The 13,982-nt window shown below is 47.4% G+C and overlaps 1 protein-coding gene across 3 annotated transcripts in view; it reads left to right on the forward strand.

Moving 5' to 3' along the window:
• Positions 1-2,127: 2,127 nt before the first annotated feature.
• Positions 2,128-13,982, forward strand: part of CPEB1 (cytoplasmic polyadenylation element binding protein 1) — a 36,649-nt gene continuing 24,794 nt past the window's right edge. For 2 of the 3 annotated variants that reach the window (XM_009703965.1, XM_009703966.1), the window contains exons 1-2: positions 2,128-2,299; positions 12,294-12,482. In XM_009703965.1, coding sequence (XP_009702267.1) covers positions 2,224-2,299; positions 12,294-12,482 — 265 coding nt within the window. In that variant the 5' untranslated portion in view covers positions 2,128-2,223. Of the gene's footprint in view, positions 2,300-12,290; positions 12,483-13,982 lie in introns of all 3 variants that reach the window. The other variant, XM_009703967.1, reaches the window with a different exon arrangement.

Consider the following 13,982-nt stretch of genomic DNA (forward strand, 5'->3'; position numbering starts at 1 on the left):
TGCATTTGGTTTGTTCTTTGGGTTTATTTTTGTCTTGCTAGCACAAATGCCTAGGGAAAAGCTTTGCCTCCTGCTTTAAGTGGTTCTTTAGCAGTAACAGGAGTAGAATATGGAGTTTCACACTTGTGCCAAAGTAGCCTGATGCGGCACTTCTTTTTATTAAAGATGACTGGCAATACTTTCTTAAATTGAGCTTCTGTACTCCTCAGTTGCTTTTTATAAAGATGACTTAAAGCTTGCTCTGCCTGTTTCCTTTTGCCTAAAGCTTGCTTTGAGCCCTACCTGTTTTACTCTTGGCTTGTAAATGTTCCTGCATTGTGCCTGCAGTGTCCCAGAACCTTATCTGGTGGTGGGCTGAGCCTTTCAATAGACAAATATCCCGGCCCCCCGTGCTAAATAGATGCTAATAGTCTCAAATGGGCTGAAATCCTGAATCAATTGTTCAGGTCCTGCCTTAAGGCATCGTGTGAGTTGACAATTCAGAAGCTTATAAAAACTTCCAGGACAGGGTTACCTTTGCTTTTTAGCTAAATGGTGGTGGGGGAAGCTCACCTGTGGAGAAAATTATCAGATCATATGTTACAGCAGTAAAACTGCTTCCAATGATGGGGAAGGGGGGTGGAAATGCAAGTCTAGTACCCAGGCTGGACTAAAGCGTTCATGTGAAATTCAGTTTAGACCTGCCTTCTGCCACGGGCTGCATACTGGAAAGATCACTAAAGGATCATTTGAAAGTAAGACCAGCACAGTGCTTCAGGCTTGCTAGTGGGTGAAGCAGGAGGAGAAATGTGGGGGAAGTCAGGCCCAAAACTCTTGCAGGAGTGCATCCAAAAGGTAGATGTATTAAATGTCTCCTTGACAAGTACAAATGGCCCAATTTAGAGCTGTCGGCTTCTGTGTGTCTTGGAGTAGCAGGGGTTTGTTTGCCAGCCTTGCTGCAATTCAGTTCTTTGAATTTGGCTTTAATTTGATTTGTTTAATGGCAAGGATTTGGCTCCAGAGGCCAAGACTGGCAAGGTTGGTGCCTTCCTGCTCTTCTCTTTAATATGGGTCTTAATTGACTGTGATACTGTTTATTCAGCATGTTCAGGAGCAGAGTTCTGCTGCAGTGGCTTTTGGGTGGCAGGAATACCTGCCTTTTGTCCAAAAAATGATGATTAGAGATTAAGTTTAGCAGCTTCTAGACTGGCAGAGGCTTGGATGTTGTGCAGCTGCACCAAAACAAGCCTGGATGTGAATGTGGCTTGTGAGCAGAGCTGAGGGAAGCAGCTGCTCTTCCTGGATCTCTGGACTGGCACCAGGAAGCAGGAGGGGTTTGATCTTTTTCATGCGGAGGAAGCTTTACAAGAGCTCTGGCTTGTTTGGGACCGTTCTAAAACCTTCATGCTGGTAGGTCAGTGCCTGTGGAGGGTTGTGCTAAAGCAGAGCTGGTTTGGGGTAACTTTCCTTTGTGGTCAGGAGCTGCTGCCTAAAGGGAAGATCAGGATTTGATTCTCTGCCTTTCCAAGGGAGACCTCTGGATTTGGGGCTATGTTTGATTAGCAGGGAAGCCATGTTTTTTCTGCAAGCCTGTTTTCTGAAGTGATTGCCTACCTGCTGACTTGGGCCATTCCAAGATGTTGTTCAGAGCTCCCAAATATGAGTGGTAAAGTGAGCCTTGCTCTATCCTGCTGTGCACAGGAGGAGCTACCGTGGTTTCTCATGGTGGCTGCCTTGATCATGAGCATCCCTTTGTCCCTCAGTGTCAGGAGGCTGATTCTGCGTGCCTCTGTTAATCAGATCTCTGCTTTAGTGTTGTGACGCACTGGAGAAAAGCAGCAGGGAGCTCATGTTATCAACCAAACTAGTTTGGGTGCTGTGGCTATTAGGCTGAAGTTCATCCCAGCCATGGTGCACTGGTACCTGTTTGACTGGGGTAGTCCTGGTCTCATGTGCTGTGCTGACAAGTTGCTGACCCATTTGCTTAACTGTTTCTTTAATGCCAAGAATTGTATTTGAGTGTTGCTAAGACCTGGAGCTAAAGCTAATGTGAGTATTGGAGGCAATCCAGACTTTCCACAATGTGTTGAAAGCAGAGTGAGTACTTGCCTGCTTGACACTAATACTTGTTCTTTTTACCAGAAAGAAGATACTGGGAGGAGCATAAAAGACTGCTGGGATAGCCCAGATGCCCCTGCACTTTCTACTTGCAGCAATGCAGATATATTCCGCCGAATAAATGCGATGTTGGACAACTCTTTGGATTTCAGTGGAGTCTGCACCACGCCTGTCACAAAAAGCAAACGTGACATCCTGCCAGGTGACATGTTTGGCTGGGTTCAAGGAGAGCTTGAGGATCTGGGGCTGGTGGAAGCGGGGAGTTGCTTGGTGGGACCTAGCAAACGTGGTGGTAATCCTCAGTGGTGTGGTGGTTGGTGCGTGCTTGTGAACAGAGATACTCAGTCAGGGTTAATGCTGTTTTGGTACCAGGGGCTTCATTTGTGTGCCTGAAATGGATAATCCAAGTGTTCTCTGCCAGTGCGGAGGTGCCTGGGAAGGCTTGCCTATGCTCCCTGTGATGCTGTGGGTCATTGTGTGGGCAGGATGTGAGCTCTAGCTGCCTGACCTGCCAACTTCTGGTGTAGATAGTTCCAGCAGACTCCTTTAGTCTGCGCCTCTTGGAGGCAGGATTATTCTGTTAGTGGTTAGTATGGCTGATCTGCTGCATGCATTAAAAATGCAAAAGAATTTTGAATAACCATGTTTGCTGCGGGTCAGTTAATAGTGGATTTAAGACCACACTGAAGCAGTACCTGTAGGTGAAGACTTTCTTGCAAAGCAAGTTCAGGATTATGAAATCAGTGCTGCAAGTTTTTGCTTCCTACAGGTTGAGTGGGCATATTCTGCTGTCTTGCACTTGATCTGCCTCAAAACAGAAGGCTCTGTGCCAAAGCAAAGAGTGTTGGGTCCAATCTTATTTTTATGTAAGTGAAGGACGTACTTTTGTCCCTTTACAGTAGGCAAGATCTGCCAGTAAATATACTTGCCTGGTGCCTGACGTTCCTCTTGCCAGCATGCTTCTGTGCAGTGGTACTTGTGCCAAGGATTTGGGCACTTGAAAGAGATTGCTGTTGCTCCTCCAGCTCTGAATTATAGGGTCAATAAACACCTTGGCCATTATTGGACACAAACTGACCCTCTGGACTTGTCCCAAAATAAAGTGGGAAATAAAGGGGAAAACCTCACCAGCTGGTAACCTTGCAGGCTGCTGTAGGCAGAAAAGATGTCTTTGCAGTCACTTTGAGACAGGTTTGTCTTGTGCTCATGGATAATTTGAGTTTTAATCAAATGGGTGTAAAAAGCTGCAAAGGGCTGTCTGGGTATCCTGTAGGTCTATTTGCTTGCTTGCGCAGTGCAGCTTTGTTCTGGACTGGCAAAATGACTGCTACCAGATGACTTCCAGTGCAGCTTAATCTCCCAGGTATTATGAAGGGCTTAGCACTGTGGACCAGGGGCTGATCTGGCCATGTGATCCGGTGCTTGCGCTGCAGAAATACCAGAGGAAGTGAATCGTTTGCTTCGAGGTATGGATCTATAGCCAGCATTGCTTGAAATGTGCCTAGTAAGATGGTATTGGAGGATATACTGGCTACTCCTGAGCAGTTGTGTAGTGAATATTAACTAATTCAGGTCAGTGGTGTGGTTAGTGGTGCATTTTTAGAGATTTGCTGTGGTACTGAGCAGTTTAGACATTTTTTTTGTCCCTTGGCACAGTGGTAGTCAGTGTTGTATCTGATCTTGATGCACTGGAAGCATAAGGGAGAAATAAACCTAAGTGTTTTCCTTTATCTCCTTACAATGAGTTAATGAAAGAGTTGTTTCTGTCTGCCTTGTTGAAATCTTAGCTATGGCACTTCATATTCCATTTATAATTTGGAATGGGAATATTTCCTAATTAAGTTTCAGCTTACTTGCCAAAGTTAACCTAGTTGATAAAGGAACTATCTCTGCCCACTACAGCAGTTTCATCCTGTGAAGATGTGGTTTAGTTCTGGTTTTAGATCTGGGTTTAGAGCTGGCACATTAATTTTAATTTGCAGTACTGTTTTCTAGACTTTTAAAGCCCTTCTCCAAGGGACTGAGATATTCACCTGGCAATGAAATGAACCTGCTTACTGACCTACTGCATGTAAATCTGTACTTGATCTGTCAGTTACTGTGGTATTCCTTATGAATGTCTGGAGCAGAGGGCCTTGACTGGTGTGGAGGTGCTGAGAGGTGGTGCCTTGATTGGAAACTGGGTGATTTTTCCCTTCAGTGCAGTTAAACTGTGCTTGCGTTTCAGGCTATCATTGGTTAACTTCTATGGAAGACCTCTTATAGGACACGTACAATGGGACTTGCATGTAAAAAGGGAGGCTTCCTCTAGCAAATGTTATTTCTGCTGCAGGGCAACTGAAGTTGTGCTTTTTGGGACATCCTAGGCAGCTCTGCTTGTTCCTGATGTAGCAGTTGAGGCCAGTCTCCCAAGTGGGCGCTGGCTGCTGGCACAGCCACTCGTGCAGCTTGGGGAGCAGGGTGGGGGTCTCTACTCAGCATTAGTTAACCTGACAGAAGGCTTTTAGTTTGTATCAAATCCCTTGTGCAGTGGCACAACCGCTTGTGATGGTATGAGTAGAGAGGTTTGCGCACTTCCCAGATGATGCTGGGCCCTGCTGAGGCAGGGCAATGACTTGGGTGCCCTCACCGTTTAGGCTAATGGAAATGTGATCTCTTTCAGAAAGTGCATCTGGGCTGTGTTAGAGACTGATAATAGAGTACAACCTGAGCTACCCCAGCCAAGCCAGCAGTTATCAGCTGTAAATACATGGATGAGTCAGCATCTGCCAATGCATTGGCAGTTCAGGGTTATTGGTCTACTTGCAGTCCCAGCCTTGTTTTCTTAGTCAGTCAGGACCTCTCAGTAGGTAACGGGGGCCTGAATGCAGCAGTTCTGCAAGTTTCCTTCTGTTTCTGGGTCAGAAAAGGGCATGAGCTGCTTCTGTTGTTTAATGTGTTGCTAATGAGCATCTTCTCCATGAAAAAAGTTGGCACTGTCAGCAAGGATGTGAATCCTAGGACAGCTGTGATCTACAGATGGGGAGGTGCTTCAGTGCTTGGGCCCTGGCCTAGGTTGTGGCAGACTTTTGCAGAAATTTATACCCAATGGCCGTAAGGCTGAGCAGCTGATTACTAAAATTCAGAACATAATGCAGCTAACTGCCCCCTGTGCTGGGCAGTTGGCTTAGACCGTGAAGCAGGCTGTTGGAGCTGTTTGCCATGCCTTGGAGTGAACAAGATGAGGCTTGGCAGGATCAGTGTCTTGCATTCAGTGAGCCTGGCTTCTGGGTAGGTGACCAATAGAGCAGAGAGACCCTTCATCTCACGTGGTGTCTTATCACTGCTCCAAGCTAAATCAATTCTGAAGAATTCATGAGCCTCTGGTGGTTTTACTCAGTGCAGGAACAACTTGTGTATTGTAGTTAGGCTATGTTAGCATGAAACTCATAGCTCAGACAGTCTTAATGAGCCTGGAGATCCACAGTTAATGTAGTGGCTATAACAGGTGAAAGGACTGTCATTTTACAACTTAAACTCTTTTGGTGGAAGAGATTTACTCCAACAGAGGAAGTAATTGTACTTTAATCTATTCATGGTCCCTCAAGCTTTTCAGTTGTCTTCCTCAGGTCAAACTAAATTTATCCTGGATGGGACTTCTGTTTAAGAAGCCCCTTTCAGCATTAAGAGGATTACACATGGTGGAGAAGGGATAGCAGAAGTTCGTGGCCTTTCACTAATGCTATTGGGGAAACACGTGTGGAGACACCTTCCTCAGTGTGATGAGGTGTGCAGCAAGATGGTGCAGAGAAGAGATCAGTACAGCAGCAGTCTGAGCAATGTGAGAAAACAAGCTTATTTGGCAGTCCTGGATCGACACATTTGGAGAGTTAGCCAGATCTGGGCAGAGCTGTGGGGCAGAAGGGACTGCAGCAGGAGATTTAGCTTGCCATACCTAATGTTAAATCTCTGTAAAGATCAGTTTGCAGTTAATTATAATCTTTGAACTTAGTTGCCTTGTCAAAATGATCTGAGTTGTCAGGCCCAGCCTGACCACCACTGCAGTGGTTCATGGGTGCTTGTTCCAGGAGTTCCCAAGGCAGTAGGCTTAGGTTGCAGTGCGGTGAAAGCTGTAATTGTAGAACCTGTCTGGTAGCTTCTGGGACAGGATTGCATGGTGCTTCTAAACACCTGTCTTTCAGGCTGATTCAGTCTTCTCTGAAGAAAGGCAAAACTTCTTCAGCAAGGTTGTGTGTGGTGCAGATGTTAACCTTAGTGGCTTTTAGTGTGGTGATGGAGATGGGAGAGAGAATGTGGCCTTGATAGAGGCAGGAGTCAACACTTCCCACCAGCTCAACTCCTGTCAGGGCTGCTGGAGTGCAGCCTGTCCTTGAGCAGCTGCTTCACAGGGAATGTGGTTCTCCCAAATTTAAAGCTGATCTGCATGTTCATCACCAGTCTGAATAAGAATGTGAGCAAAGCCAGTTTCTTAAGGTAGCAGGTAGTTGGTTTGCCAGGCTTTAAACTGGGCCTCACTGTGTGGAAGGTGCTGCTACCAGATTTGGTTAAAAAACCACAGCACCTAAACTGGCTTTTGAAATCATCATCCTGTTCTGTAGGTACAACTTCCAGCTTAAGTAGAATAGGGTAAAGCTCCCTCTTCAGCCTTTGCATGCCCATTTACTCACCTGGCTAAGCTGACTGGCTTCAATTGAAGGCAATGCTAGCTTGAAACAGATGGATTTAAAAGGAGTGTAGGGACCCCAAATGTCCCAGCAGCATTGATTTTCCCTTTCATTAAACTCTGCTCATTTAAGTGAGACAAAGCAGCCATTATTTTGCTATAAGTTGACAGTCCATTGTGTGAAGAAATGAGAGATGCTTAAATGACTTCCTGTGGATGGGAGTGGCTTAAGGTGCCAAGTTCAGTCTACAGGCTGTTAGTTGTGGCCCATCAGGTCCTAATGATTCTCAGTGGCTGCTTTATTTAAGGAAAACTGAAAGACAAATGCAAACCCAGGCTAGCTGATGACTAAATTGGCTTCCTGTTTGCTCACAATTGCAGTCAATTAATGACTTATCACTTATTTAGCCACCCAAAAAGTCCTCTCTGGTACTATAATGTAAATTCTTCTGTTCTTGACTGCTGTGCAGCCATGAGGAAACGTGCCAGACAGTGCTGGATGCGGCTGACCTGATCTGTGTGGTCTCAGATGGAAGGGGGGTGAAAAGTTGTGGATGCAGAGACCCAAAATGTAGCACTGCTTGCCTGGAGTGCATGGGATTAACAGGGTGCTTGAGGCAGAGCAAGGCTGTTAGCAGGAGCTCACCTGGAGCTGGCAGCTGAGAACTGTTCTGCTTGCCCCAAATGCTGGATGCCAGGTACACACATCCAGAGCAGTGAAATTCAACAGCTGTGCCCCAGAAGAGGTACACATGTACTGCCTTTGGTTTTGGCCTTTATATTTCAAGTGTCACATTAACAGATCTTTGCCTACATGGGTGCAATGCTTTTCTGTACTTTGAAGTACTAGTAGCTCTAGTAAATGGGTTTCTTCATCAAAACAGCAGATAGAAGCAGATCGTGGTGGGTGGTGGTCTGCAAAGGGCAGAGACTTGGCCTAGAGCTGTTGCACTCTGCAGTGGTTGCAAATTGCATGGTATTACTGAAGATCCAGCATGTTTTCTGATGTAATGTGCTCTGTCGTTCAGGTTTTGGTGCTGTAATCATGTGGCGCTCTCACTCTTGGAAGAGGTAGAGCAGCAAGGCTAGTTGCAGTGCCCTCTTCCTTAGTTTCTTAAGTAGTTGCTTGCCAGCTGTTCAAGTGTTTGTGGTTACAGGAGTAAGGCAGACTCCATCTGGCTGTGAAACAGGTCATGCAGCAGCAAATGTCTCCACTTGAGGAATTTTTCAGATTATAGGGAAGTTGCTTAGTTGTGTGTCAAACTCTTGTAACTACTAGGTTTATGCCTAACAAGAGCTTTCCTAAGCCCCTGATGATTCTGACTGTACCTTAGGAATACAATTGGCTCATCCTCTAAAAGCTTTCACTTGAGATTTGTTTGTCTTGTGTGCAAAATGTACTTGAAGCTTAATTTTCAGGAATGCAATTCCCAGCCTTTCCAACTGGAGGTGTAAAGAGGTGAGAGGCAAAACAGGGCTGCTGCTGTGAGCTGCCTTCCCACTTGTGATCTGGGGGCTGTAGAAATGCTCACCTTACCTCTGGTTTCTCTGGACTTGATTTGGAAGTTCAGCCTTGGTCAGAGCTCTAGTCCACAAGGTAGCTGCACACAAAGGTGAGTTTGGTTTTGTCAGTGAACAGAGCTTACAGCTGAGTCGTGCTTATCCTTCCCCTGCTCAGTATGCTTGGGGCTTTTTTTGTGGAGGGACTTCCTCTGTATTCAAGCTGTGCTAGAAGCTAGCATGTGGGAGCAAAGGGAGACCTCTTTGTGGCTGCAGAAGCAGTAGGAGTGGGATCTAGCTTGTTTGGATTGTTTGCTTAACCATTCTGTTGCCTTCTTTCTCTGGATTTTCTCGGTCTTTAAGATAAAACCCATTTGCTGGATTTTTAGCTGGCTTTGCAAGTGACCTAGGTCTGGAAGGCTCAAACATCTGAACATCTTTAATGCTTCAACCAAGTTCACCTTTCAAGACTAAGTCTAATGAGACACATGCTACTGCTGTAGGACAGGGACTGAATCATGCTTGGCTCTCCTCATGCTACCTTAAACTGCCTGTGGATTGCAGCTCCTAGTGCCAGTCTCTGCTTGTTGTCTCTATGCCTGCTTAGGCTGTAACTTTCTAAATATTTTCCTGTTTCAAATGCCTGGTTGATGCAGCCCCACTGCATAGCAGATCAGGAGAATAAGCTAGGCTTAAAACTAACTCCCTGTGGCTTGGTTTTAACCAGATCAGCTTGCCAGCCCAGCTTCCTGTGTGGAAACTCATCTGCATAAACTGGTGTATGTGGGGAGGGAGTGCTGGGGTGGGACAAGTAGCTGGGGCTGCAGCTTGTGTAAGCTCTCTGGGCTGGTAGGGTTTAACTGCAGGTTGAGCTGAACTGTGGAGATCTTCACTTTTTAAGAAGCCTTTGAAATGTCTTAAAGGCAGTGTTAACATTTGGTTAAGTCTGAAAATGCAGCTTTCCATCTGGGCGGTGGTGTGGAAAGCTGTCCAGCCTGTGCTGTGGTGCGCCCTGGCTCCAGGGATCTCCTGGACAGACAGGAGGATGTCATCCAGGAGAGCCACCTACTCCAAGACCAGCATGGGAGCATTTTGCTAAGGACTTTTTCCTCATGATGCTGTTGAAATCAAACCTAACTGGCTCGGGAGGCAGGAGCTCAGCCTCTCCCAGACACTCGGGCACGAGCCCAGTGCAGCGTGGCTCCCTCTGCCAGGATGGTTGGCTTCCAGTGGCAACTCCAGGGAAAAATCCAGGTTGGAAAGACTCATGCTGGTTCTTGGGGCTTGGAAAAATCTGCAGTAAAGCATTTGGGCTGGGTTGGGCTGTGTCAGGTTGCAAAGTAAAACTATTTAATATTTGGTAGACACTTCTGAATAATTTGAAGTTATGATTCTTTAGACTGAATTTTTGTAGGAAATTAATTCTTCCTGCCTTAGTATCCTAATAGTTTTGTCTGCCTCTAACAATTGATTGCTTTGTAACAAATTTCCAGACTCTGAATTTTAAAATAACTATTCCAGAAATCTGTTCGGATCCATTTAAGTTAGTGTTCTTCCTTGATGACCTGTATCCATCTTTCAGTGTGGCTGTGAGTGTTAGAGGGCAAGCAGGTTTGTGCTGGCTGTTTGCTTCGGATGGGAAAAGGTCTAATTAAAAAGTGCTGGTTATCTAAGCAAATCCTACTCTGTGCTTCAGCAGTTATACCTGTAACTGAATTGCAGAGAGCTTGTCTTTAATGTAGATTGAAGTCATCAGAGGGAAATAGATCTTTTGAACTTGAATCTGATTGGGCTCAATTAAACAAAATGGCTTTTTTTCCTGAAAAACCTAGATGGCTAGGGAAAATGTGGCTGGATGCTGTGGAGTGAGTGCTTCCTGTCGCTGAAAAATTTGTTCCCTATTTTCCTTATTTCTTCAGTGCTGGATTTCATCCAAGATGTTGGATGAGGGATTCTGGGTGGGATTAAAGTTCTGCTGTCTGATATTCTGTGTCCATACTTCCCAGAAGATGAAGCTTGGTGGGAATTAATCTTGAAGGTGGCATAAAACCTAGCAAGATCCTGGTTCCCAAAGGGAAGGTAGTCTCCTGCTGCCAGGGATCTGGGCTAGACTATGGCACTTCTGTATTTTCATAAATGCAGAAATGTTACATATTCATATGGGCAAGTTATGGTTGCTGTGGGAACTGAGTTGTCTGAGCAATGTGCCTTTATCTTCTCTTCCTTACAGCTGCATTATAAATGTTTTTAGGGCCTGTCCAAAACAAGCAATCTGAAAACTGTACTGGAAGAATTAATGCAGTGAAATACCCTGCTGAAGATGCAGCGTGATGTTTTTGGAGGAGTATTTGATGCTGTTACAGGTGCTTGATAGTAATGTAACTGAATTGGCACTACAGCTTGTACTAGTACTACTAGGGGAGTAGGAAAAAAAACCCCAGTGGATGCTATCCTGGTGAAGTGCTGTGGAGGAGGCTGCAGCTGGGAAGGGGGAAGGTGGCACGTTGCCAGCAGGTATGGTTTTAGCTGCTCTCATCTCGACTGCAGTGCTTCAGCCTCCTCACTGATCTGGGAATGTTGATGCTCCCCAGATCACTGTGGGGTGAAAGTGAGAGTCCCACCTCTGCTGGCAGCAGTGCCCTGCATCTCATGTAGGGTACCCAACTGCCACCAGCCTTTGCTTTGGGCTTTGCTAGGTCACGGGCAACTGAGTGGCATGGGATGTGGATGTGGAAAAGGAGGCCAGGAATGCTGTCTGGGATGGCTGGGTCTGCACGTGAGGGATAACGTGACAGGCTGGAGTCACTGCAGCGCTCCACTGAAGAGCCGAGTGGTGTGTGCGAGGTGTACATCTGATGGCACAGTGGGAGGGTGTGGGGGCAGGGGGAGGAGGAGGAGACAGCTGCTGCTGCTTGGTAGCTGGCTTATAAATGCCCTCTGACTCAGATTTCGGGTAACACAGCTGAGCATCTTGTGGTTTCATCAGCCCCCAGATCCCCGTATTAAACTGGAATTCTCAGACTATGAACCTGCTGTGTGTCCTTAGGCTGTTGGCACAGGCTTAAACCGAGGCAAGAATCCGGTGTCTCCAGTACCGTAGGCTTGTGAACACCCTGCAGGGGAGGGGAGGGCTGGGAAAGGGCGGGGGGGGGGCCAGGCAGGCGGAAGGTAAACAGGCCATGAAAAATTTCTGATGTGAAATGGGTCCTGTGCTCTGGCCGGTCCTCTTCCTGTACCAGTGTGATGTGCCTGCTCAGGCTGGACATGGGATAATGGGCTTCTCTCTGGGGGGGGGGGTGTTGAAGGTTATCCTTGTTACTCAGTGGTAAACAATGCAGAGTCAGTGAGGCACAGTGGCCAAGTTGAACCAAATAGATTATGCTAGCAGAATTGTGAAGCTTTGCATTGGGCTCTGAATTGGAGCCAGCAGCTGGAGTCTGTCCAGGACTAAAGTGTTTTTGGGTTTTGTGGGTGGAGGGAGGCGGGGACAGGAGAGCTGGGTAGCACTAAAACTAACTGTCTGCTCTGTCGCTGCTGCTGCTATCGTCGTTGCTGGGGGGATTGCTGCCTTGAGCCTGTTGTCTGCCAAGCCGTATTGTGGAGCCCTGCTTTTGTGCTGCCTGCCTCCCTTGATTTACTGGAGCTGCACCTCTCTCCTTCTGCCTGCCGTCTTGGCTTTCAGGGGAAATCTTATCCTTTCTTCTTACCTTTATTTTGTAAGAGCTGATGCAGTTCTCTTGCATGGCTGAGTGACGTCACTGTCAGCACAGTAAGCATCAGCAGCCTGGTCACATGCTGACCCAGTCAGTAATGCAGACGGGATAGGAAGGTGGAGGGGCTGAGGGGGGTGGGGGGCTGGTTTCTGGACATATGGTAGCCCTCCCTTTTGGGGTGCAACTGCTAGTTGCAGAAGCTGTGGCTTCAGAGCAGCACGAGACCTGGCTCGGGGCTTAGTGCTTTGGAAAACTCCTTCTTTAAAAAGAAAAAAGCAGCCCTGAACTCTCAAGCTTCTGTTTGTTCTCAATCTGAGCAGACTTCCAGGACTCTGAAGAAGCAGTGGCAAGCAGGATGCTTTTCCCCACGTCCACGCAAGAGTCTTCTCGTGGCCTCCCAGACACCAACGATCTGTGCCTTGGCCTGCAGTCCCTCAACCTGACAGGGTGGGACAGACCCTGGAGCACCCAGGACTCTGATGCTGCAGCACAAACCAGCACACAGTCCGGTGAGTCTGCTGACACATGCAGCAACAGTTGTTGAATTCCTTTTATTTTTGGGCTGTTTTAAAGCTAACGGAGCGATTTGCTTGTGTAACAGGGCACTGGCGGTTACTGATGGGGGGGCTTCTTGACCCATAATGCTTGTGTAATGTGGCAGTTGAGTTGGGGAGGCTGTGGCTGGCTGTGCCACAGCCCCCTCTGCTCTGCTGTCAGTTCACTGCAGACAAGAAGTGCCAAGGCTTATGTTTTGCTTCCTGCTAGAGGAATAACCTTGCTGAGAGTGGAGAAATCCTCTCCCTGTGTTTGGAGGGAGTGGGTGGGGGGTGTGGTGTCAGGAGGCTGAACACGCTGGGTGGCAGTAAGGCTGAACTTCACTTTGGCAGCCTGAGAAAATCCCTGGTGGTAGGTAGCTCTGCAGGCAGGGATGTGCGTGCTTGGAGAGGGACCCCCCCCTGCATCTGACTGTAAAAGTCCAGGCAGCACCACTTGCTCCTACGCTATGGCAGCATTGCCTGCCAAACTCCGCCTGTGGGGTGTGGTAGGCGCAGCCGGCACCTGACTAACAACTTCAGCCGGCAGCTCGCAGGCTGGGTGAAAGACTTGGAGGGATCCTTCTCCACTCCCACGTTCAACTAGAAATAGTGGTCTTGCTCCTAGCAGTGGGCTGGAGGAGGTGCGGTGGAATGTCTTCTTGCTTTAACTCTTTTGGTCCAGTGCAAATCTACGTGATGAGCAGGGTGTGGGCTTGCAGCTATGCGCTGCTGGCTGGCTTGCCCTTCCCCCCTCAATTCTCTCCAGTCTGGTTTTGGAGCTGGAATTGGATGGGAAGTTTTTGGGGTGCTGGGTGCTTCCCCTAGAGTGATGCAGGGTTCAGTTAACTCTTCGAGAGGCACCAGCCTTCTCTGTAAAATCACAGGAGCTGAAAGGAGTGCTGTATGCACAAACTTAATGCATGGAGACAGAGCAGGGGGGTATAACAGAGGGAAGAGTTCATCTCCCAGCCTTTAAGGCCTGTAAAAACCAGTTTTGGAAATGGTGGTATGTTCGTTCAAGTATCAGTCCATGGAAAGATCTAGTGCTTTGGCAGAGTTTGTACAAGTTCAGCCTGGTTGCTACAGAAACTCATCCCTTTATAGCAGCACGCTGCTGCTTTGTTAAAAGGGTAGTGCATCTCTGTGCAGACTTGGGTGACACAGGAGGCCCCAGGCATAAAGTTGGTACTGACAGGAATGTAGATAGCTTCTGGGGTGGCCTGGGCAGTGTGATTTGCCCATGTAGATGTTGGGGAGGGGGGTGGTGCAATGGGGTGCTGTTGACCACCTTTGTCCAGGGGATGCTGCCCTCAGGATAGGGAGAGCTTCTGGGACACAGCCCTGAATGTTGCTGCATGGGTTGTAATAAAAAAAAGCAAACCAAAAAACCACTCATGGGGGAGTAGAGTTTGAAACAGCTTCATCAGCACAGCTCACTCAAGTTTCTACACCTAATTTCTGCAAGACTTAGCA

The sequence above is a fragment of the Cariama cristata genome, unplaced genomic scaffold (genome assembly GCF_000690535.1).
Source record: "Cariama cristata isolate BGI_N322 unplaced genomic scaffold, ASM69053v1 scaffold16387, whole genome shotgun sequence".
Classification (NCBI taxonomy): domain Eukaryota; kingdom Metazoa; phylum Chordata; class Aves; order Cariamiformes; family Cariamidae; genus Cariama; species Cariama cristata.